At 39.4% G+C, this 25,736-nt stretch overlaps 1 protein-coding gene across 5 annotated transcripts in view; it reads right to left on the bottom strand.

Moving 5' to 3' along the window:
- The window catches only part of MAP3K1 (mitogen-activated protein kinase kinase kinase 1), a 73,349-nt gene extending 50,519 nt beyond the window's left edge, over positions 1–22,830 (bottom strand). Inside the window, exons 1-2 of one of the 5 annotated variants that reach the window (XM_039869968.1) lie at positions 22,632–22,830; positions 21,989–22,421 (exon numbers count right to left, since the gene is read on the bottom strand). Coding sequence is in view for 3 of the 5 variants with exons in the window: in XM_039869964.1 (XP_039725898.1) it covers positions 21,360–21,841 (482 nt within the window). In the remaining 2 variants the exon portion in view is untranslated. Of the gene's footprint in view, positions 1–20,299; positions 20,806–20,912; positions 21,314–21,359; positions 21,862–21,988; positions 22,422–22,631 lie in introns of those variants that run through there. The other 4 variants (XM_039869964.1, XM_039869965.1, XM_039869966.1 and 1 more) reach the window with 4 other exon arrangements.
- Between the last annotated feature and the right edge of the window lie 2,906 nt (positions 22,831–25,736).

The following is a 25,736-nucleotide window of genomic DNA, read 5'->3' as shown; positions in this document are numbered from 1 at the left end:
TAAAAAAAAAAAAAAAATTAAGATCTACTCTCCTAGATGTAATTTATTAAATTGAAGGAAAAAAGTGACTAACCTTTTGTTAATTACATCTGATGTTTAGAACACAACCTTGATATATTTGGGTTAAACAATACAGACATTTTATACAGAATGAATTCTAACAACCTACACTTTGTTTTTGTCAGGATTTTCATATAAAATATCATCCCGTAGTGGGTCGTACAATTAATCTGTCTACATCAGCAAGTATAAATCAATTTAGCATATAGCCTACCTCCTTCCAAAAAAGTCATTCTACTTGCATAGTCTAATAAACAAGTTGAAAAAACTGTCAAGCAATTACTTAAGCCAAACACCACAAATGTGCTAATAAACTACTGATAATGGCCATGTAAAATTCTCAAATAATATATTTTAATTCCGATACTAGTATGTTTTCTACTGTTTGTGTTCTCGATCTTTTACTAGTGAGATAATATCTTCTTGTTAAGAACTACTGAAAAGTATCACATGGATTATTCTGAAGAAGTAGGTATTTGGATTTGCAATTCAGGAATCTCCTCAAATGGCCTACAGCCAAGTTGTGAACATATAATCTCATTATTCTCTAGGAGACTGAGATGTCCCCGGTAGACCTTAACCAATGACATATGTTCCTCAATCTCCTTCAACTATTCCTTGGAATAATTTCTTCCCAGCCATCTGCTCACCTATTCCTAGTTACTGACTGTCAATATACCTAATCGTAAAACAAAACAAAAAAACCTTTGAGCCAGTGAGTACATTAAAACAGTGGGAAGGCTTGAAACTCTTAAGTGCTAAATCATGCTTATGTTTAGATATTATTTCCATAACTGGTTTTTAAGGCACAAACTCCCTCTAAGAATACTAACCACTCTAGTTAATCCATTAGAAGATGGGATCAGCAGTGATCCTATCTTCTTTGGTCATTGTCTGGCATAAACTATGAATTTGAATTAACTATAGCACAAGAGTTAGAGAAACTAAGAATTCAAAATGAAACAGAACATCTAGGATTGGAATGGGAGAGAAGGAAAAAAAAAATCTTCATTCAGTAGGTGGCACTCTTTCCTTAAAGATGTAACTTACGTAAATATTAACATCAGAGATGTCATCTGCCCACCTAATCACTTGAAAAGGCAGGCACATTAATTCCGACATCCTGTCCTAAATAGAGTCTGAATCATCACATTCTGTCTACTTAAATAATGTCTTCCTCATTTCAACAGAATTCTGAAGGTGTTCATAAATGTCAATTTCTTTTCGCTGTACCAAAAGCTACAAATCAGTAGAACCAAATAATTGCTTTTATTTTAAACTGGAAGGTTTTGACTTGTGACTTAGCTTGCTTGGTATATGCTTCAAAAGACATTCATCATAACCATTTTCTAATTTTAATGAATTCAGTTATAAAAAAATAATATGAACGGAAATGGTACAAATGACTGTACTTGTAATATATAAATATTATTGTATTATTCTGCTTTAAAGCAAGACAGGAACTCTTTTTTCGTAAGCACGCATGTGAATATTCTTTTTGCCTAGAATAACTTGGACTCAATTTGTTATCATTCTGGCTGATACAAAACTCAAAACTTCTAAGTTGATAAATGGAAACAAAGCTGACGATAAAATATGAGTTTATCTCGTATACAGAAGAAGCAAAAAATAAAAATAAAATGTCTAGTTTTCCTTAGGTTTCTACCTAATCACTCAAGTTCTGGGGTCACTCATTTTTTGGAGAAACTGTCACAGATGCTGCCTTCAGCCTCCCCATTGGTCACAGCCCCTCTAAAACTCAGTCTTGGGTAGGGGGGCTTCCTCTGTCCCCGCTCAGCAAATAGTACTCTGTTATAATGGCCTCTTACTTCTTTGTCTCCAACACTTGAGATCTTTGAGGGTAGAAATGGGTCTTGACTTTATGTCTCCTGCCCTATCAGAAAGCTTAGCATATGGCAGGTACTCAATAAATATGTGGTGAATATAGGAACAGACTGATCTTTCCCCTTGGGCTGTATTTTACTTGAGGGCAAGCCCATGTCTTACTCATCTTGCATTCTAACAGTATTAACTCCTAAATACCTGTACTTACACATGGCAGGCTATGAGGAAGCAATGCCTTTCCCATGTAAGCCTCCAGACCAGAAAGATCTCTAAGATGTTAATAAAGCTTCACTGAGGCCTTTTTGTAAATCAAGTTAGTTCTAAGGGCACTGCAAAAAAAGAGAAGAGCTGATAACACCAGTCCTGGGAAGACTGACAGATTTCATCCCCAGTAAAATATTAAGAGATAGTCATTAAAAGCTAAAAACCAAGAGCCTAGATATCTATATTTCAGTAAAAAACAAAAAACCAGAAAACTTTCCCATAACTCTGGAACATATCCATGTCTCTAATTTGCTAATTCCTCTTGATTTTCTCTGTTTAATAGGAAAAGTCTTAAAGAAAACCCCCAAATATTTTGTGCCTGGGAGGGAAGAGGCAGAAGTCATGAGAATGCATCCTATTATAAAGCAAATGAGGAACAAAGGGAACTAGCTGAGGGGTCTGACACAGAATGATTTTTTATTTTGGGGGGGGCGGGTCAACTAGCATTTTTATTAAGAGCACTTTCTTAAAGCATAATAGTATTTCTTCCTTCATCTTTCTTCCTCATTGCCTACATCATCTGTACCCTAAAAGGACAATCATGCACTCACAGCCAGTGTATACGTTAATACTGTCAAATCCAAGCAGAACCTACACCTACCCCTCAGTTTTCTCCAAGAGTTTCTCATGAAACTAGCTACCCAGTAATCAATAGCTAGCTAGAGAACAGAAGGGCTGATTATCTTGTTACTTCTTCAGCTCTTATCTGGGGATAATTCAGTTGCTATTACAGTAGTATACACATAGAAATGTCAGTAAACATACATTGAGTTGAAGTGATAGGTATAGTGTAAGTTTCCATAAGCAGCACATAGATTGTATAAGACGAATGGGACAGCAAACACATTACTATTATAATTTAAGAAAACAAAATAATGGAATATCAGAGACACAGTTAAGGGCAAAGATATTCGTCTTGCCTTGAAGGAGATTTCAGTTTTACCTACATGACCTTTCTATAGTTAAACACAAAGATAATCTCCTTTGTTTGCTGGGGAGGCATAGAGTCAGGGAGATTACTGAATTCTCTCAGAGCCACTAAGCTCTGTTAATTATCATAGAAGATGCTTGCTGAACGCAAAATAAAGACCCCACACTTAGGCAGGCTTTACTAGTAGAGAAGAAACATCAGTAAGAATAAATGAAATGAAGTTCATTCAGGTACAATTCTATATTGAATATTAGCCTTTGATATTAATATTTTTACTCACATGGTAAAAAGGCACAACCAACAGTTAAAACTAAAAGAATGTTGAAGTCTGAGTTGAGCTTAAATTTAAAACCACTGGAAATGTAAACTAGCTTTCTTTTTTTTCAGGACCCATTTATAAAGAGCTCTAATAACTAGTATGTTTAGTTTTAAAGAATAAATTTCAAAATGCCTGTGGTATCTAAGGCAGTTACCTTGGAGCATGCACTAGGACACAGGTGTGAGCTGAGGAGAAGCGCAAGAGGGTCAGGAGTTTTCACACTGGCTCTCACTACTTTACTTGGTTGGGGAGGCCACCTCATTTTTCTGAGCTATTCCCACCAACTGCAAAATGCTAATGATGCCTGTGTCACAGGGGAAGGATGACTGCAAGCACTCTGTAAAGGATGAAGGTTCCCCAAGTGGTAACAGTGACCACTTTTAACGCGCACACGCTACAAGCACATCCCTCATTCTGCTGGCAAAGGTTTGAGCATGCAGGAAATTCAACCATACTTGCAATCTGGAGCCTACTCTCTTCTCTGGCACAATATACACACTGAATATAAATTTATTTGTTTATAATTGGCCTTATTTTATAACAAGTTCATGTGGCAATAAAAAATGTTAAAATTTTTCACTGATGCTCCCTGCATATTTTGGAAAACCTAAAAGTAATTTAAATAGATCATGAAATTTGTGTTCTGATGTAACTCAAACCCATCTCCCAATTAAAAAAAAAAACCAATATGAATAAAAGATTATCATAAAGGTTGGAGTACAGTATTGGAGTCGAACTGCCAGGGTTCACATCCAGGTTTCACCACCTGCTAGTTGCCAAGTTATTGCACTTCTCAGAGTCTCTTTCTCACTTATAAAATGGGAATAAAAAATGCACTTACTTCACAAGGATGGTGCAAGGCTTAAATGAAAGAAGCTATACAATGCACCTAGGCACATAGGAAGTTAACTATTATTCCTACTTCCATTAGGACAAGACAGCAGGAGAATACTGAACTGGGATGTACTAAGGTGAACTAAGCATGGTCTGTTCCTGCTCATGCTCAGTGCCCCACCTCCTGACAATGACTAAATCTCTCTAATGCCACCGTGATACTTAGAGCCAGGAGGCTGTACTTTTTAATTCTAAAATGCTGTAACCTCAAATTCTGATGCTTTATTTCTACCCTTTGAAAGCACTTTGACATCCATCATCTCATTCGATCTTCTCAAATTCTGGAAGTAAGAGAGGTATTATTTCTAGTTCACAGATGAGGACAGTCAAACTCAAAGTGGTTTAAATAGCTTTACTCAATATCCTGCAGAGATGGTAGGACAGTACTGGAGACGGCTATGACAAGCCTGAGCAAATAATAACATCTTACCACAATAAGCAGTTGGAGAGCAGGTTAAATAACTTTCAGCTAAAGAGACCTGGCAATTCCCTATCCAAGAGCTTATGGCAGAAAGAAGAAATCAGGTATGTCCATAAGGAACTTTTGAATATAAACTGCAATTTGATTAGGCTTTTCATTTTAACTGAAACAATAAAGGAAACAGTAAAGTTCTGTAACAGAATAATTTTTGTTTTCAAAGTAATATCCACATTGTCTCACCTTCAAGTAGGGCTACTTGACTCCTGAGAGGCCAAAGAAGAATTCTCATGAAATTCATCTGCTTCTATTTTTTTTTCATTAGTTCTACATAAGCAATCACAAACATCTTGAATGTTCAAAGGGGTTTTATTTTTTTTAAAGTTTAAAGTTCTAAGAGAAAGAAACAGTCAATGATTACAAATACCATTTTTAATAAGTGCAGAAGTTAACATGCCACCAATTTTTTGAAATGGCAGTCTAAAGGCCCATCTGATGGTTTGATTAAACTTGAATTATAAAATAAACAATTAGGAAAACATTAAGTTATAAATCAGGGGTTAAAAAAATTTAATTCTAGGTCTTTTGTGGTCCATCTTCCTCTCTCAAAGTCTACCTACCTTAAAAGAAGCCTGATTAGGTTTTGAAGTTTACTGGTTCTAGGGATTGACTCCAGCCGCTGCCACCACTACCACCAGGCCTTCCTGCTCTCCATCCCATTCCTGACCTGATCTCCCAAAAATGTCTCATTGGCTGCTTCTATCCTCCAGTAGGCAAGAACAGGTCAATATGTTTTTGAACAAGTCTAATTCAGGAGAATTAAGTAGTTCTTAGCAGTATCAGGAATGATCTGTGCCAGGAAGTCCACCCTGGCTTCAGCTGCATCATAGCAGCCAACCCCTTTGTTGCCCAGGATCCAAGGTGAGATCTCGTAATGTTTCACTTCCCAGATGTATGGGAGAGACTCCAAAATAGTTACTGGGCTGCAGGGGAGAATATGAAAGCCACAGCAACTAAGAGCACTGACATCATCATTTTTGCCATGACAATCACAGGTGACATAGTACAGTACTCGAGACTGAGGAGAGTTGGTGATGGCTATCAGGTCTCTACAGTGACCACAGTCTCTGAACCTAAATTCACACACATGAGCCTAAAAAAAATTTATCCCACTTTCACAGGTAAAACTTGTGGAAGAAAGAGTTGCAATGCTGAAATCATGAAATTCCAAGGATTATTTTCATAGTTTGTGGAAGGAAGACAAAAAGATTTAAAAAGATTTGACACATGTGGCCATCTAAAAATATGGGAAAGAATTAATCAACATTTAAATATATTTCTTAAGCAGAAACTTTTTACAAGACGTAAGTGCTATTATCAATGTTTTTAATGTAGGCAATCTCCCATAGTACGCTAAAAAAAAAAAATCAATCCTATATTAGGTATTTAAAAAATCAATACTTGATGTCTTTGGGCTTTCTTTTGTGACAGTTAAGAACTTTCTGGCTTTGACCAATATAAAATGTAGCTCACATGCTCTATATTCACATGAAATGATATACTGGGCAAAGGTAACTCAGTAGTATGAGCACAGAAAGTCAGTCTAGGAAAAAAAGTAAGGTATAGGTAATCCAAAGTACAAAACAGAAGATTTGATTACAAATACAAACCCTATCAATGCTCAATAGATGATTTATAAAATGAGATCTATTTTTAATAAAGAACTAAGAAATACAGGAAAAAGTGTGAGTGTATTGGCGCCACAGGAACCTTGCTATAGCACAGAATTCAGTGTAAGTGGCTCACTGAAGACCCAGCAACAGCAAGTCCCAACAATAATTTGCCAGTGTGGAGTCAAGACAGCATTTTAGCAAGGGTGGGTGTGTGTGTGTGCGCGCGTGTGTGCGTGTGTGTGTGTGCGCGCGCGCGTGTGCGCGCGCACATGTGTTGTGGGGTGATGGTAAGAAACAGAACTCAGTAAAAACAATTTCATCTTGGCTCAGAGTATGGCCAACCATATGCTCTACTTAGATAAGAAAGTTCTACTAATTTGTTTTTAGTAATTAAAATCTGTGACATTCAAAATTTTGGGGAGCCTTCAACAAGAATAAAGTACTACATTACACAATGTAATTCTGAATACATTTCTTCAGCAAAGTTGCTGCACTTAGAGATAAGCTGACTTCAGACACTAATGGTTTTATATCTTATCACCAAAACTTGGCCCAGGAAGTAAGAGAGAAAAAAGCAAGCAAGAAGTTTTTGAGCATAAACCTTTTCTCTTTGATGCCAAACTGCCTTTAAGGACCTAAGCCCAAAAAGAGAAGGTTTTGTTCCCATGTGTCTTTGGCACTGTTTGAAACTCTCCTAGCAAATCCTCTTGTAGTGAAGAAAATGTTCTATTATCCACTTATAAAACTGCAAGATGATTTCAGTTTGCACTGTGCAAATGACAGTCTAGCTGCCTTATTTATTGGTGACAAAACCAGTTATCCAATTGGTGACATAGTCAGTTATCACAGTCACAACAGGCTAGAAGGATGGTGGTAAGGCAACTAAGACTCAAAAGGACTTTCTTTGTTCTATTTCTTATCATAGTCTTGTCTGGAAATCGTATGCAAGTCGAAATTTTCTAGAACTTGAGCCCCAAATTATTAGATTAAAAAGAAAAAAAAAGATTCACAGTGAAATTAATACTTTCCAGTAACTGCAAACTCTGTCTAAATTATGTGAAAAGAACTCTCAAAATAAAATTAAATCTTAAGTTTCACAATTAGGAAAGAATACAACTGTCACTGAACAATGTATTTTATGTATACATTGTATACATAATATACAACAAAGTAAAAAAGTCTGTGTATATATGTTTTTATGAAAAAGTCTTTATAAAAAACAGGAAAAGTCAAAGGGTTGCCTTGTTTATTGGAGGTTATCCTTGGGTAATGTCCCTTCTTATACAATTAATGTTGAGAGAAAAAAAGGTAGTTTTTAATGGTAACGCTGCCAAAATTAGATTTAAAATTATTTTCAAAACTGCTCTCTAACCTATTTACTAAACAGATATGCTAACTACTTTGCCCTAATTAATTTTCTCCATTTGCAAATTACTATTCCCCCAGCATAGTTATGTTTTAAAAAAATAGTTTTGCATCATCTAATGTCAGTTAACAAATATGATTTCTCTCTTTTCTGAGCCTTCATTGCTTTTCATTTGTATTTCTCCATATAGTTGGTACCCAGGTTTAAAATTCCAAGAGTTTATAAGTTCAAAAAAATTAATTGTTGCTTCAATAATTATAACTAAATTTATCCATAATAAATAATTTTCAAATTAAATTTTTGGAAAGTTGCTAGAGCTTGAAGGGAACTAAGACATTATATAAGCCAACTTCTTCTTTCCACAAATAAAAAAATGTCCCAGGAGACTGGCATTAGGTCCTCACTAAGCGATGAGAATCCTGATCTAGGTACTCCCAAGGACATGCCTATTCCGTATCACATAATTCTGAAAGCTGAAGTTTTCCATTATTCTAGTAAATAATTTCAAAATAATGGGGAAAAGTAAATTGTTCTCGAGATGATGCATAATTTGTACAAACTGCCTTTGCTAAAATAATAACTGGTAAGGTAACTGTGAGTCTCTTAATCTCATCATCTGTATAGTCAGAGGTTTAAGTAGCAAGTCTACATAGTTACGTGCAATAATATTAGTGATAGTTAATGTTCACTGATTGCTTTCTGATCAAGAATCGTGCTTCATTATTTCATCTAATCACCATCACTCACCCCATCTTCTAGAATGAGGAATTTGAGGTTCAGAGAAGTGCCTTCTCCGGAGCCCAACGGTAATAAGTGGCTAACAGGTCAGACTCCTAGGGTCCAGGTTCTTAACCACAATATTGTGCTGTCTGTCTCTGAAATGTAAATGTACAGTTCCAAAACTACATTCAGGATGAGAGTGGATGGGATTCATTTCCCATGAGAACATTTCCCAATCTGTGAAGCTCTGAAACTATGAGGAACTGTTGGAAGAGCAAAAGCCACAGCTCCCAGACTTGGGGCCTCAGACTGTCTTGTACCACCTCTGAGATAACTCCTCCTTTGGGCCTCCTGACCCACTTCCTAGTGCACTGTGGTTACCAGTCACACTGCAAAGGGTTTTTATTTTGTCCTAAGCATGGAGATCTAAGAATTGGCCAGTGGGAGCAATAAGGAGGAAAAAAGCCCTGCATGTTCTCTGGCCAGAGCCAGAAATCCATCCCCAGCAAAGTTCCTGAGCCCAGTCTGCACCCTGCTCTCCACCTAGAGGGAGCTACCTGGACTACATTTGCAGTGCTCCAGATAAGTGCAGGCCTTGCAGGCCTGTGTGCGCTCTCTCCACACCCCTCCACCCTTATCCCTAGGGTACAAAACTTCCCTACAAGTCCCTCCACCTGTTAAACTCCTCCACAATCTTCAGGAGTGGGCAGGAACCTTCCATTTACCAGGAAACACTTTCTGCACCCCTCTTATTCTCAGCTGACTGAGTCTGGCACCGCCCTTATCATCAAGTAGACAATTCACAGGCTTTCTCCCTGCTGAGTCCCCCACAACTTGGTACCTGGCTCACAGCAGTCACTCAGAGTGTTCTTGAAGGCATGATCTCTGCCCATGTCTTGAGTGATGACGCATCCTTTGACAACAGGCATTCATCTTGCCATGTTCACTACTCTGCCCACAGACTAGATAAAAAGAGACTTGAAACAATCCCACATTTGATGTACCTGTTTTCCTACAACATATCAGCTCCCTGGAACTTTGCCCACGGAGGCCTGGCAGCTGATATAAACCTTGTGATAGAAATGCTGAAGCCACAAGCAAGTTCTATGCTTGAAACATTTGAGTACGTTTGTTCTCTGAGTTGAGATGGTTTTGGATTATTCTCAATAATAGCAATATACTGCTTGGTACCAAAATATTTTCCTGAGACTACATACATCTTTGAAATTTTAACACAAATTAATAGGAAAATCTAATTCACTTTACAATAATATATATTTTATAAAAAACTGTAAATACTTGTTCGGCAAGACATAATTGTATATGTGACAACAGAGGAAAAACTGAAAAGGTTTAAAAGTAGCAAATCTAACTCAGACACTGAGGAATTCTAAACAAGAGTTCAGCAGAATTCAAAATACAGTACTGACTTTTGCAAATAGCCACATTTATATATCTGGAATACCAATAACTATTATAAAGAAAACAAAACCATATTAAAAAATATCTCAAAGAGGAGATGAAATGAGTATTCTAGATAAAGGAAACAGCATTTACCACAGTTGAGAAAGAAAAAGCGCAAGCTAGAGGAACAAAAAAGTTAACGTGACACTGAATGATTGGAGCGCGGTGTCCTGGAAAGGGGAGCAGAGACAGAAGCACAGCTGATCAGCAGGGGCTTCTGATCTACATGAAGGAGTCTAGATTTTGTTCTGAGGATGAAGAAAAAGTTTCAGGGTCAGAAGTATCAAGATCAGACTTGTACTGTAGAAGCCTCCTTCTAACTGCAGTGTAGAGAAAAGACAGAGGAGGATGTGTCCAAAAGGAGGAGGCTGGTTAGAAGGAGGCTTTGCAAGAACTGGACGAGGTGATGGCGGCCTGACTCTGGGTCAGCAGCTGTGGGGTGGATTCTAAGGCTGGCAGGTAAGTGGCAACATGAGAACTGGAGCCTGGACGCTGAGGGTGAGAAAGCCAGAGGAGTAAGAGCACAGCAATTTGGGAGATCGTGGCAGGGATGAGCGATGGGCGCCCAATATGAACAGATTTGAGGGGAGGATGGAGTGGCTGGGGAGGACAAGGATTCAGTTTGGACCCAGTACCTGGCAGAGCTGAATCTCCTGGAGAAACTGTCCCAGATGCAGTTGGATACAAAGCCAAGACATTTTAGGCATCAAAATATTAACAAGAACAAGTCAGCAAAGATACAGCTAATAACTTCCTCACACATCCTTTTCTCTCTAGTCAATGACTTTATTTAATCTTTGTACAAAACTTGAAATGGGTTATTTAGGAATTTAGGCCCTTAGAGCAAAAAAAAATATTTGAAAGAAATGTATTTGGAAATTTCCAAATATTTGAAAATCTAATACGTAATAAAGGATACTTTTAATCAATAAATAGTGCTGGGACACCTAGCCAATCATTTGGAGAAAATAAAGTTGGAATCCTATGCCGCCCTGGAGCTTCAGATGGATCAAAGATTAAAGTATATTTTTAAATCTACGAAAATACTATGAGAAAACACTGATGAATTTTTCATAACTCTGCAGTAGGAAATAATAACAGCTAATACTTACAGTGTTTGCCACTCACCAAGCATTGTTTTAAGAACTATACAAATACTTTCGGTCCTCACAACTCTGAAGCAGTATCCCCATTTTACAGTTGAGGAAACTGAAGTGCAAAGAAGTTAGCTTCAAAATTATACTACTTGATTGTGGTGAAACTGACTAGAACTCAGGCATCTGTATTCTTAACCTCTACATAGCACTTCCTTCCCAGAAGGTCATTCTCTAAGACCTAAACACAGAAACAATAAAAGAAAAATATGATAATTGAAATCCATAAGTCATAACACAAAAATGGAGGAAAACAATTGCAAAAAATGTCAGAATTAACATTCTAATATAAAAGGATGCATATAAATCAATAAGAAAAATGAACAATTCTTCCCATTTGTGAAAGGAAATACACAAAAGAAGTCTGAAATTGTCAACAGACAAGTTGTACAATGATGCTAAATAGCTAAGAACTGCAAATAAATCATCTTTCATCTACCAGAATAGCAAAAATTAAGGACTGATGATATCCAGTGTTGGCAAGAATATAGGGCAATGGGCACTCTCACAAACTGTGAGGTAAATGTAAACTGATGCATGTTTTATAGGGTAATTTGGCTATATGATCAAAATTTTAAATATGCATGTCCAGCAATCCACTTCTGAATGTTTACAGAACTAAACACGCCAATACATCAAAATGTACATACAGTGGTAGTCACTGAAGCTTAATATAACAACCAAAAAGCAAACAATATTAATGTCTAAAAACAGAAAACTGATTAATGAAATCCATGTTATGGAGTACTATTGTAGTCATTAAAAAGATAGCTCTATATTCATCATTAACAAAATACTGTTAAGAAAAAAGCAGATTGTATAGCTGTCTACATAGTACAATCCTTTTTTTTAAGTGATAAAGATTTAAAATTTTTAAATTGTTCTGTTGCTTTCAAATCTATTGTCCAATTATGTCATTAAGTTAAATTCTGTAAATTCTGAATCCCAGAAACATCATAAGGACCTTGTACAACAGCATGGAGGTGCCAGTGTACCAGAATCACTGAAACAAAATTCCTAAATTCATTCCAAAACTTTTTCAGAAATATTAATATCTACATTAATGTCACCTTCTAAAAAATCTAAAGTTCAATGAAAATAATTTATTACTCGAGAAGATTTTAAGAATACCAATAGAAATCAAGAAAATAAATAGATGTAGCCAATTAAAGATTTCAAAGGAGGAAAAAAAGAATGTGAAATGTCTGTTTCAAAATATTTATCATCTCAGAGTACACAGACATTATGAAGGCTTTCACAAGTAGCCATCTTATTAAACCAAAAACCTTCCAGTAATTAATAACTTGGTCAGTGTTACAAAGCTGGAATTCACTGCCTGACTCCTCACGGTCTAACTAGGAGAAAAGTCAATCTATATTGGTGATGGTGGTGATGATTAACTAAAGAAATCATGGGGTATAATATTATTCAGGCCAGCAAACAAAGCACAAAAAAATTTCCCACAGAAACAATACATAAGATGATTCTAATAAGCAGCACCCAATTCTATGTAATTCTAAAGAAAACTTCATTTATTCAGTATGATCAAAGCTACAGGACTACTTCTTTCAGGTAATTTAGACATTTAACACTTTAAAGATCAAATACTTTCTACAATTATCTAGGATGGAAATCTTAATGTATTACAAATTTTCTAACTTTAGTTCACTAAGCAGATAGAAACATGACAGCCTTGTAATAATGAGCCACAGTAGCCATTATTTAAAATATCGTACATAAACTTGATCACATTCATTTTACAAAAAAAGGAAACTGATATCCAAAAGATAATGTTGGAAGGTGCTGTGATTTAATAAATTTATGATCTTAGAGGCTATCCAGGTATGTGGAACTAAATGTTCCAACACCAGGTGGCCCCCGATTGCAATGTTTAATGTCTTCTCTCTCTCTACCTCCCTCCTCTCTTGCTGTCCAGGAACCTCTTTTTCACACTGCTAGTTCTTCTCATTGGCTGCTTTTAATTGCTGCATAATAGGGACATCAAATGGATAAGACTGCAAGAATAATATTTTAAGTGTCAGCGAATCCCGAGTGAATATCCTTGGAACTTTTCTAAGTGTAAAATAAAGAACTTTAAAGCACAGATTTTGTTACAAGCCCTTTGGTGGCTCAGAGCCTTTTTTCCTTACTTCTTAGTGCTAAACCATGTTCTAGATAAGGGAGGCTGCTGGGTTTAGTTACCATCAGTAAACTTTAAAACGTTTTCTGTTACGTGGGTTCTTGGCTCCTGAAATCTCATATAGTACTTGCCTGGCAAATCTTTTCTTTAATGGAAATGTGAACTTTTACTTATCCCAAGTTCAATTATTATCAATAACAAATTAGTAAATTTTGGATGAAGTATGGTTATTAAGACAAGAATCCTAAAAGTGGCATGTTTAGATAAAACATTCTGAGAATTTGAAAAAAGGAATCATTATATTAACATATAACACTTTTATGCATATATTCAAATTTATGTATGTACACACACACACACACACACACACACACACACACACACACACACACACACACACTCTTAATCTCTCTCTCTCTAACTCCCTAGCAAGTGCAAAAGAATTACATATAGATAGAAAACTCTTATCTATAGCAGATTATCATGTAGTATAGCTATTTCTTTGAAACCAGGAATCCCTGACCCCCAGGCCATGGACTGGTACCACACAGCAGAAGGTGAGTAGCAGGCAAGGGAAGCTTCATTTGTATTTGCAGTCGCTCCCCAGTGCTAGCATCACCACCTCAGCTCCCCCTCAGATCATCAGGCTCCTAGATTCTCTTAGGAACACTGGTGCCAAAAAGGTTGGGGACTGCTGCTCTATAACACATTAAGCTGTCCTACTTCATTTGAGGTACTTGGTGTGTCTAATAATCCAAGTGTCTTCCAATGAATCTATCACAAATTGGAAACACCAATTGTCTATGCTTTTGCCAGTAACATCTCAGTTAGGTCCTAGCCTACATCTTACCAAAGGGGAAGAACAGATGATCCATAAGGCTGAACTTACCAGGTCATTATCATCCTCATCATTTGTTCAACAAATATTTATTAAACGTCTACTCTGTGCCAGGCATTTTGCTAGGTACTGTGTCCCTATGCAGCCATAGGCTGTGTCCACTCACGTCTTATAGTCTTCTGGGAAAGACATGAGATAAACATCACAACACTGACAGTAGGAAAGCATCAATGAGCTAAAATCTGAACAATGAGGAGTTAGGAGTTGACTTGGGACTAGGCAGTGCTCCTGGCAGGAGCATGCTGCACAAGCAAAGGCCCTATGAGGAAATGAAAGAAGGTAATCCCACAGAGAACAAGGGCAAGTATGACCTGAGATGGGCTTGGAGAGGCAGACAGGGGCCAGACCAGGCAGGGAGGGACTAGACAGGGCATGGTAAGGATTCCCTGGTCTTTATTCACATGGAAAAGCATTTAAAAGTTTTTATACTTAATTTATTTACTTCTCTAGAGGAAAATTGTTATAGCCATATTTAAATGATCACTCTGGCCACATAATATAGAGAACAGATTGGAAGAGGCAAAGTAGCATATAGAGAGCAAGTTAGGAAGCTACTACCAAATGAGAGATCATGGAAGCCTGCACTAGGAATGTGTACAGGTCAACTCACCAGCCTCTGAAGATGGACTGAAGACAAGGAGTTCTCAAAGACAACTCCTAGGTTCTGGTTCTGCCATAAGCAAGGAACATATCAGTAGGACAAGACGTAAGGAAAATTCTGAATTTGGTTTTAGATATCTGAGTTTGGATGGGCCACGCAGACAGTGAAGTATAGGTCTGGAGTTTAGGAGAGGTAATGGCTAGAAAAATAAACTCTGCAATCATTTGTGAATGGCCAATAATCAAACTAAAGGCATTGAGACTGGAGTGGGGGTGGAGGAGAGAGAATAACAGAAGCCCTAGGACCATCCTGAAGATCATCTAATAATATTAATGTGCAAGAGAACGGTGATGGACCGTCAAAAAAGAAATGCCAGGGTTGAGAAAATCAAGAGGGCTTCCTCATTAGCCCAAATAACTAGACACTTTCAAATACCAGAAACTCAATTTTCTCAATATTTAATAGTTTGTGCATAGCTCCAATTACTTTGTAACTACACTTAGTTATTAAATTATTTATTGCAAACTTTATGTTATTTACAATTGGTCAATATTATCAACTCCTGCTTGTTAAAAACCAACTACTGCTACTAAATATCAAGCAATGTACAAAAACGCATAAGAAACAGCTAGGCCTTCAAAACTTGCCTTAAGCTAGACCATGATTAGACTCACATCACAGTATGTAATTGTAATCTTCCAATACACTAATTTTAAAATAACCACTTTGAGAAAATTAATTCATCCTAACATTCATGGACACCTAATGTTCAAGGGTGCCAGACATTATTCTGGGTGGTGGGCAATGATATAAAGAACAAGACAGTTCCTTGTCTATTAACGACTGATACTTATTATTTGGAATGCTGTAAAACCAGTTTGAAAATTATTTAATATATCAGTTAAATGATTATTTAGGAAATAAAGATAATGATCACATCTATTTATAGTCGAGAGTAAAGCCTCCACCTACTGCTCAATATCTACCCTCTTTTCACTCCACGTACTCATCATTATGCTTACATGTGATAAACTTAGTTAATGCACTAATCGCATCACTGTGTAAGCTCCAGGAACTTCCTCCAGTCTTCAAAAGGTTTGATTGTCTCATTAATTCCCAAGTAACATACTGTACTTTCAGAAAAATACACTTGATAGGTCTTAAGAACTTAACAGTTCTTGACACTCTACAACATCTCAATCTATTAAACCAAACTAATCAGACTGGTATTCCAAAGGACTCAATCACTAACGATACAGAACTCTCTTCCATACCAAACATACCTAGACCAACTGTGATATGCACAGAGTAAACGAAGACAAGGAAATCTTCTTGGTTACCTTACGCCCTAGAGCATATTTTACATTTCTCTACATTGTTTTCTTTACTAGTAGATTTGCTCTTTCTAATAAGACTGAATTTTAAAACTGGCATTGGCAGATACTGAGTTTCTTGCTCCCCATATCCCCATTTTTATTTCCTCTTTCAAGAAAAAGAAATCACACATGAAATTGCAGTTTCATATATACATTCCTCTTAAGAGTGTAGGCAGAAATAGTTTGAAACTAATCTGTATTTGGATTCCTTTATCCATTACTGTGGAAATGGAAAAACTATAACATATATCTATCCTAAAAAAAGGGAAAGAGCAAACATCAGCAGACCAAATGACAAGCAGAAAGTAGAACAAAACTATCACCCTTAACTACAAACCTGGAAGGATAATTAATTTCTCAGAAAGTTATAGAGTGGTACCACTATATATACTGCAGGAATCCAGTGTGGAATGCTGTGGATGAGATTCAGAGCACTAATTTTCTGGGTGCCACACTATATTCCCATTTCTCTTAGAGCATTTAACATGGTATTGTAAAACATGTTCCTACTACAATCTACCAACAGAAACAGAGGCTGTACATTGATGATCTTTTTCTCTACCAGCCAGACCATCACCACCTTGTAGAGGTTCATACATGTTGGATGAATGAAATCTAGAACACTAACAAAAGGGCAGGGTCCAGCTATACTGGAACAGTTTCTCTCCACTCTCCACATATGATGACTAAGATGAATGAGTGATGTTAATGTCAGCTTCATTTTCTTCCACTTATGAGTTAATACCAAACAAATCAAGAAATCTAAGCAGCACTAAGCACTAATCAATGATTCTCCCTGCCTAACATGATGAGGTGATCTAAGTACAGTTTACTAGTATCACATGTACAAGGCCACGTTATAGAAAACTATGCACTATGTTATACATATCAGGAGACAAATATATTGGCAATGGCACTAGGTAGAGACCTATCAGTCTATTATGATTCCTGCAGAACAACTTCCTCCTTAAAAATCAATTAGTTTGACTATTAATTTGAAAAAGACAATGGAGGTGGCATTGAGTAGTAGAAAGAGTCCGTGGAGTCAGACCGACTTAAGTTTGAAGCCTAGCTCTGTCTTCTAGATGTGTGATAATGGGGCTTTACCATCACAGATGAGTTTCCAGCTCTGGAAAACAGAAATTACAGTGCCTCAGAGGGCTGCAGTGATGATGAAATGAGAAAAAATATATAACTCGCCTGGCACATGGAAGGCAAGGAAGATGAGTATGTAAAAGGTATCTAAACATACCTATATGCTCAATAAACATATTTTAGTCACAGCTAAAATTCTTTCATTTTCTTGCAATAAGAACACCTGACTAATCTCACTGCTTTACAATGAGCCATTTGCATTAATTCTGTTCCTGATTACTTTTTTCATGTTTAAAAGTGTTCCTAAATTATTCCTTAAAGACAACTTGGATTTATTCTTAATAGAGCACATTTCCTCACATTAAACTTCTACTCATTTTCATTTTTAAACAGCTCTAACTTTTAACAGGATATGAAAGAGGCCAGGACCAAGAAATACAATCAAGTCTAAGGAATATACTTGGTATACCTGATATTAGCAAAGCAATCCAAGGTTAAAGGTGCAATATACTGCACCTCTTAAGCAGCCTCTGGAGACTATTACTTTTCCATGCCACATTTTTCTATTGCCTTTTTCATAAAGAAACACCTTTTAATCCAAGAAAATGAGTTACAGAAATGCAAAAGTTGTGCTTTCAAACTCAGAGCACTTCTGAAGGCCCCATATTTTTCCTCAGAGGAATCCATTCCCCATTAACTGCCTTGCCACCCCATCATTTCTTCTTCCGGAATGCTCACAGACAGTGTCAAGGACTGATCACAGACAGCCTAGGCAAGCTGTAGCTGGTTCTTCTGCTCTGGTTGAAAGCAAAGAACACTCCTTTCTATTCAAATTTTGAAATCTTCAAGTCTACAAGTCAGTGACCATTTCTAAAACATGCGACATATGCTTGAAGTGCTATGGAAGATGTGAAAAAATATCAATGAACAGGGCTACTTCCTGTTTTTTGTATCTAACAAAATGGAGTTATTATAGTGTATTGGAAATCATATATTGAGGAATGTTGGTTAACCAGTCACCCTTGCCAAAATCAGATATGAAAAGAAAACAGAAGTTGGCAACAATTCTAGCTCTGATATTTCTCTTTCAGAATTATATTTAAAAGGTTAATCTTTGAAGAATGCATTAATTCTCTTACCTGATTTAAAACAGAACTTGGAGACAATTCATAACTCCAAAACTCACAAATTCAGGTAAGATTAATTTATATAACTACTTCTATTGTTTTATAAAATCGCCAACTTAATTTTTAAAAATTTATTTTTAGGTAATAATGTTCCTATACTTCCTCTAGTAAAAAAAAAAAAATCGCTAAATCATATTTTTAGCCTAGCAGCTTCTAAAAGGGAGTGAAAGCTGAGGGCTACATGAGAATATAAAAGCAGCCTATGAAACAGCTTTAGTTTTAAACAAAAACTAACATTAACAAGTACAGCATATCTTGTTCTTTCATGGGGCCAGCAAATTGATAGTTAGGTTTTTTAAGTTTCAAAAATAGGATGAAGTAATTATATCTACCAAACTCACAAAAGCCTGTTCAACGGAGAGTAACACTGTAATTTTTCTTCAAAGACAGTAAATAGGGAGAAAAAAGTCCCTAATTCTGTAATATAAGGAAAAATTCCAAACCCTTGGGCGCCACTTACAGGTACAAAGTTTTCACAGATTTCAGTTATTACCCTGAAGAAAGAGACAGACTTAAAATCTATTTTTAATGATTATTTATATAATTTATATTTCACAAATGTATCTTCTACACTTTCAATTTCTACAACCAAAGATTAAAAACTGATGAAAATTCTGAAATTAAAAAAAATCATAGAATTTTCTTAAAAATGCAACAGGTCTTTAGACAGGAGTCCTCAGACGCATATCACTACTGAAACATAAAAATAGTTTAAAAAATCTTTTAGATTTTCCTCCTGAAAATATGAATATAGCTATTGTCAAAAAAAAAAAGTACAGATTTTAGTGTACCGCTTATAAGTGTTTATACCAATAGATTCAAATGAATTTCAACCCATTGATAAGGAAATTGGGGGAGAGGAGATCACTGTATTTCAAAAGATGGGGAATCGACATTTTACTAAAATCTTTAGGTATGACATCTGAGGTGAACGCATTAGCGCTCTGGCTAGTAAAATTCATTCTAAAAGATGATTATGCTGATTAGCTCATTATTTCATATACCATGCAATTATAATCCACCCCTAAAACAAAGGGGAGGGGGGAAGACCTAGATTATGAAATGCAAAACATTAAGCATAGAGTACTGTCTCTGAATTCTATCTGCCCCCACCTTAGTCTTCTTCTGTGTGGAGACAACACTAAACAACTTCTATATATTACTTTTATAGTGGTTTCTCTTCTACTACATTCATAGCTTATTAACATGACTAGAATGCTGACACTAGCTAAATTACTTACTGTCTTCAAAAAGGTGGTCTCATGAGAATAGATAAAGTTAATTTCTCAAAGGTGAGGGTTAATATCTTTATCTGGAGTTCATTTGTAGTAACAATTGTATTCAAAGATTCATTTTAGTGAAGTTTTAATCCAAAATGCACAGAAGCAAGAAAATGTAGAGAAACATAACTCTTGTAAGATTAAATTATATGTACAAGTGTACACAAAACTATCAGTCACAGATCTTCCTTCCTCTGAATATTGCCAAGGCACAGTATATATCTTAGCGAATTTTTGGAGGGATGGGAGGAGCAATTGCCAAGCAATAAACTGTGATTTAAACAAATAACCAAGTTCGAAAAAAGTGCCAAATCACTTTAGAAAATTAACCAAAACAAACGATTCGTACTGTCAAATTCGTCTTACAAGGGAACAAACATGAGACGCAGTCTTCAAAATACTCAGAATAAAGGCCAGGAACTCTACAGGTCAACGGGTGACTATCACAAAAACATTTCCAGCAACTCAAAATATCCATCAAGGCTGTTCTTTGCATACATTAGTTTGATTTTCAAAACAAGGATTACCGCTGTCATACTTAAAAGAGTTTCCTTTAACATAAAAAGTTCCAGTTGCCAAAATAGGGTCTGACCAAAAACCGTGGTCTGAGTTACCTTACACATACCGTACTGCACAGGCAGCACAGAACTATCTGAGCCGAAGCCCACTTGCACTGTGGCCCCTGGAATCCGGCAGTCCGCGGGCAGCCCGCGCAGCTGCACGGAGCAGGAAGCACCGCACCCGCGCCACGGTCTCCAGCCACGCCGGAGAGGCTGCGGGGAGCAGTCACCACCGCTTTGAAACTGAATGGCTGACACATCCGGTCCTGGCGCTTACACCACTCCGCCAAATGCAAACTTCAAAGGCCAAATTCAAACTCCAAACAGAAGTCACTCAAATCTTAGTGGTGCGGTCCGCAGTCTGAAGAACACTCGGAGCCCCCTGGGGGACGCAGTTAGAAACCCCCACGTCCTAAAAGATTGCAAGCCCCAGCGAGTCTGCAGCCCGTCCTACCGCACCACTTTGACAGGCGTTACTGAGCTGTCCACCCAGAGGCCCCAGCGGCCGGCCCCCAGTACCTGATGAGGGGCTCCGCCTGTCACGGCCCTGGGGACCTCCTCGCTTTCTTCTCCGCCCTCCGCCGCCCCCTCCCTGGCCTTGGGCTGGGGCTCCCCACCCGCCGCGCCCCTTTTTTGACCACCGCCTCCCTGCAAGCTCGGGCCTCACCCCCAGCGCCCCGGGAGATTCTCGTCTGGGGCCGCCGTCCTGAAGCCCGCCCCCCAGCCGGGCCGCGAGGGCAGCACCAGTGTCCCGCGCCAGGGCTCCTCCGAGAGCCCCGATTCCAAGAGCCCCACAAAGCCAGCCAGCCCGGGCCCCCACATCTTATCTCGATCCGTCCCCGCAGCGCGGCTCGCACGCCTGTCACATGTCTGCAAACAATAACAAACTCTTCGGCACGTCTCCGCCCCGAGCCCCTGTTCCATCCCCCAGGGCAGGTCCGGGGCGCCACCCGACGCCAGAGGGGTCAAGGGGGGTGCCCGAGGGCTCGGGTCCTGGAGAGCAGCTTTGCTGCGTGGGGCCCCGGGACGCCGTGCGCCGTGCTGGGATTTCATTCATTGCCCTCGTCCGTCCGTCCCCCCAGGTCCCCGCCGCGCCCCCGGCCGTGCTGCTCACCCAGCGGGGGCCGCTGCAGGAGGCAGCTCGGCGGCGGGCGTCCGCTTCTCTCTGGGATCGGCCCCCACGGGGCTTGGGGCGCCGCTGTCCGGTGCGGCCGCCGACTCGGGAGGTTGGGCGCCGCAGCGGCTCGCGGCTCCGTGAGGCTGCGGCATCGCCACAGGCTGGAAACCGCTCCCGTCCGCCGCCGGGTCTGCAGGCTCCGGCGACGGGGAAGTGGAGGAGGACAGCGGCGACGCGGCGAGGAAGAGCGGCGGCTCCGGCAGCTGGTCCAGCTCCACACTCCGCACTTTGCGCAGCTGCCGCCGCCTCCAGTCCGCCCGCTCGCGGCCCCCGCTGCCCGCCTCCCGCAGAACCCCCGCAGTCGCCCCAGGCACGCTGCTCGCCTTAAGCGGTCCTCCGCCGCCGCCCGCCTCGGGGGTTGCCGCCCCGGCACCCGGGAATCCCGACGACGAGGCGCGATTCCCCGCCGCCGCCGCCATTTTCTCTCGCGGGCTACATTCGCTCGGCCCCTGCGAGGGAGGGAGGGGGCGGGGAGAGTGCAGGGGGCGGGCGGACCGGCGGGCGCTGCGCCGCTAGCGCAGGGCCGCTGCGCCAACTGCGTGAGCGCGGGTCGCCGGTCTCCTGACCTGTTCTCACTGGCTGGCGCCCCAGGTTCTGCCGTTAGGGACTGCGGGACCCCAGGCCGCAGGTGGAGGGAGCGGGCTGAGCGCTGGCTCTGCGCGGGGGCCGGCGAGGGGCACTCGGACGGGCCGCTGTGGGGGGCGCCCTGGACCTTGCGCGCTGCCCGCGCGACGCCGCCAGGTAGTCCCGGGCTGCACCGGCGAGAGGAGGAGCTTCGGCGGCGGCTGGCCGCTTCCTTTCTGCTGCAATCTCGGCCGGCTCGGCCGGGCTCGAGTTCGAACTTAGCTGTGTGTGTGGTGCGTTGAAGGGGACGCAGGCGAGAGTGTTTAGTCTGTCATTTGTACAGCTCTTAGCTCTGGACGTCGGGGAGTCCGGGCTCGAACCAGCCCCACCCCCACTCCGCTTGGGACGCGCAGGTGGCTCCCAGGCCGTCGCCCGCTGTAAAGCGAAAAACAAAAAGAAAACAAAACTAACGTTCAGCAGACGGGCTGCCGCAAATCAAAAAAACTCAAAGTTTTTATAAAAAGCTCTTCTCTTTTGCTCCCTGCCCCCACTCGTGCTACACGTAAAACTTCAGTGTCCTAGGATAAAGTCACCGATTTGGAACACCCATCTCACCCCCTCCCTCTTCCCCGGCTAGAGAGAGACCTGGAGGGGCGGGGTCCCTGTAAATTTTTATTTTTTCCTCCGCTCTCTTTGAGAAAGGCAGCGGTATACAGGACCACAGAGAGCACGTTTGGGGAAGGAACCAACGATGGGCCAGCAAGTGCCCGGTGTGTCATCCTCCGCCAGGTTCTGGCCCTTCCCGAATCCGACGCCTCTAGCGGCACGTCCCTCTTCCCCGCAGGGTCTGCAGTCCGTGTTCCCTCCGCCTCCGCCCCCAACCCTGCAGTGCCCGAGTCGCCTCACGTGGCATGTCCGAACCCTTCCAGCCCCTGGGGGCGCCTTGGTGATAAGGTGCTTTGGAATAGAAAAATAACCATTTGCAAGTTAATGATTTTCGACCTCTCTTCAGCAGAGTAGAACTCCTGTGTCGCGTTTATTTTCCCCCTCCCTTCTTTTCCTGGAGCCGGTTTGTCTGTGATGGGAAATCTCCCACAACCCGGAGCAGCGTCCCTAGATTTATTTCATGAAACTTTAAGACTTGGAGGGTAGAAGGGGAGGGTCCCTCATGAACAGAAAGAAGAACGTTGGTTCGTTAGTCTTCGCATATGCAGACAAAAGACTGAACTATTTACAAAATAATTGCTTTGACTTCTTGGAAATAGATGAAATTAAAGTCCCCTTCCCGGGTATAAATGTTAACTGAGGAGGATGGTGATATATGAGGAATTTTTAAAAACAGTCCTGATTTCATATTAGCTTAATGTTTTATATACTTCTACAACGTCTGCCATGAGGTAGTTTTAGATAGTTAACTTCCAACGGTACAAATTTTGAAAGTTTAGATAAATCTGTTAAAAGTTTAAGTCCACATTTAGGCTATAATTATACGCTCTTTTAATGGTAGCCAAGTGTATCATCCAAACCAAACAGTAGTTATTTCCCAGGTCTTCCCGGATTGCCACACCCACTAAATTCTAAATCGAAATGATACTTTTCTCTTTCCTATTTAAATTGAAAAACCTATAAATTTGCACACACATACTCAGGCACCTGCAAATGAAAAAAACAAGTAGATGTCTTTAGGCTATTGAAATTCTTTTAGTATTGAAGTTTGGCCAGAGTAACAAAGTAGAAAGGATTCCAGTAAAACATTTACTTTTATCCTCTTTATTTGTACACCGGGATGAAAATGGGGACCAGATGAGAGGGGTCCTAAATGCAACACTACCAACTAGCTGCAGTTCTCTGACCTCCTCCGTCCACCACACACCACCATGGGGAAATCTAAGTGGCTGGGCTTTCACCTAGTTTTTGGTGCTTTGAGTCATTTTTCCCTTAATCTTTGAGTAAATATTTGGGTTGTCATTATGCATCTATACACTGAAAAACTAATTTTTTTTTTTTAAGAAAAATAATCGAAGGACATGCTTGACTGAAAGGTGTTCTCCCTCTGCTATGTGTTAATACAATCTTCTTTGAGGTGAATTTAACCCACGGTACCATAGTTTCTGACTTAAGCGTGAGTAAGATTCTAGTTTTGGTTTTGGTGCCATTGGATCCTGCTTTATATTACTTCACAAAGGCATGTGTCAAACTGCCTTAATTTGATTTCTTTAATGACGTAAAGGAGACGTGTCTCTTCAAAGATTGCTTGTACGCTGAAAACTTCAGTTACTATTTTCAAGCCCTTTATTTACATCCTCTCTGATACAAACATTGCAATGATTTCATTTATGCGTGACAACTTCAGTAACCTTTATGCCAGGGTTTTACAGATCACTGCTGCCACACAGTGCTTCTGGGAATCACCTAAGTCACACTTCAGTTCCTACACCACATTCATTTGGAGAATCCAGCTTAATATTGGTGCATTTCCTCATTGTGCATAAATATCACTGACATTAGCATGAACAGATTTAATATGCTCAAAACACACAGAGCTAGTGGCTAGTTTATCGGACAAAGCCCTTGAGCCGTCGTACCTAAGACTTAGGAGATTTATGGATTGTTAAATACCTGGTTAGGCTAGATTAGTGTATAACAAAAAAAAAAATCCACATTTATATGTTCAAGAAATAAAGAATCACTAATAGATAGAAATTAATAACACATGATTAAGTAAATTAGTCTTTCTACCTCCAGTAGCTAACCTTGCAAATAAATTTTAGGCATCATTATCAGAGTAATTTTTCTAAAACTACAGTTCTAATTCTGTCTCCTCTTTTTAAACTCTTTAATGGTTTACATTACATAGAGTATGGAATCTCGATTTCTTCTTTCATTCATGCAACAAATACTAAGTCCTTTAACTCCTCTGCTGGATACTATGGAAGACTCAGGAATACCATAGAGATCAACATGGGAATGCCTTCTACCTTTATGGACCTCCCAGTCTATAACTGCCCTCAGCTTTCCAACTTTGATTGTTCAGTTTTTACCTTAGCTTGCCCTGTCCTGAGGCCTGGGCTCCAGCCACAAATATCTGTTTGCCAAGTCAGATCTCTTTTCTCCAGGTTTTCACCCATGGGGCCCTCTTCTGAAAATACTTCCTTAAATCCACCCCACCCCCCACAACCCTGCTTACCACAACCTAGGGCCAGGCCAATTCCTAATATCTGAAGGGCCAGAGTGAATACAGATGGAGGCCTTATACAACATTTTTAATTATTTAAAAGTTAAAATGTAAATCAACAGTAGAAAACATGTATCTCCTAGGCACCTATCTTGTTAAGTACATTTTTATCAAGACAAAACAATACTATATGTAAAGTTAGGTTTTTATATAACTGACATGATAAAACATCAAAGACAATTGTATTTAATTGCACATATCTGGGTATTCCATTGATAAGCTGACTGGATGGAGAATAAAATAAAGACATACATTAATTTCCTAGCTTTTATCTCAACAAAATTACTGCTTATGTCATTATAATTAAGATTGTCACATAATTTGTGATCACTTGAAACAATCCAATTATTATTACTAAAAGGCACAATTCTAAAATATGAATTTAGCGAATGTTAAAATTTTAAATAAAATTATTTACAGCTGATTTTAAAAACTTGAAAATTTAATGAAATGTTATAAAGTATTTTATTAAAATAAAACTATTTGTAATCCTAGAATTCAATATCCATAAATTT

Source organism: Pteropus medius, unplaced genomic scaffold, assembly GCF_902729225.1.
Source record: "Pteropus medius unplaced genomic scaffold, Ma_sr-lr_union100, whole genome shotgun sequence".
Classification (NCBI taxonomy): Eukaryota; Metazoa; Chordata; class Mammalia; order Chiroptera; family Pteropodidae; genus Pteropus; species Pteropus medius.
The sequence above is the reverse complement of the archived record's forward strand: the minus strand, read 5'-3'. Positions and strand labels throughout refer to the sequence as shown.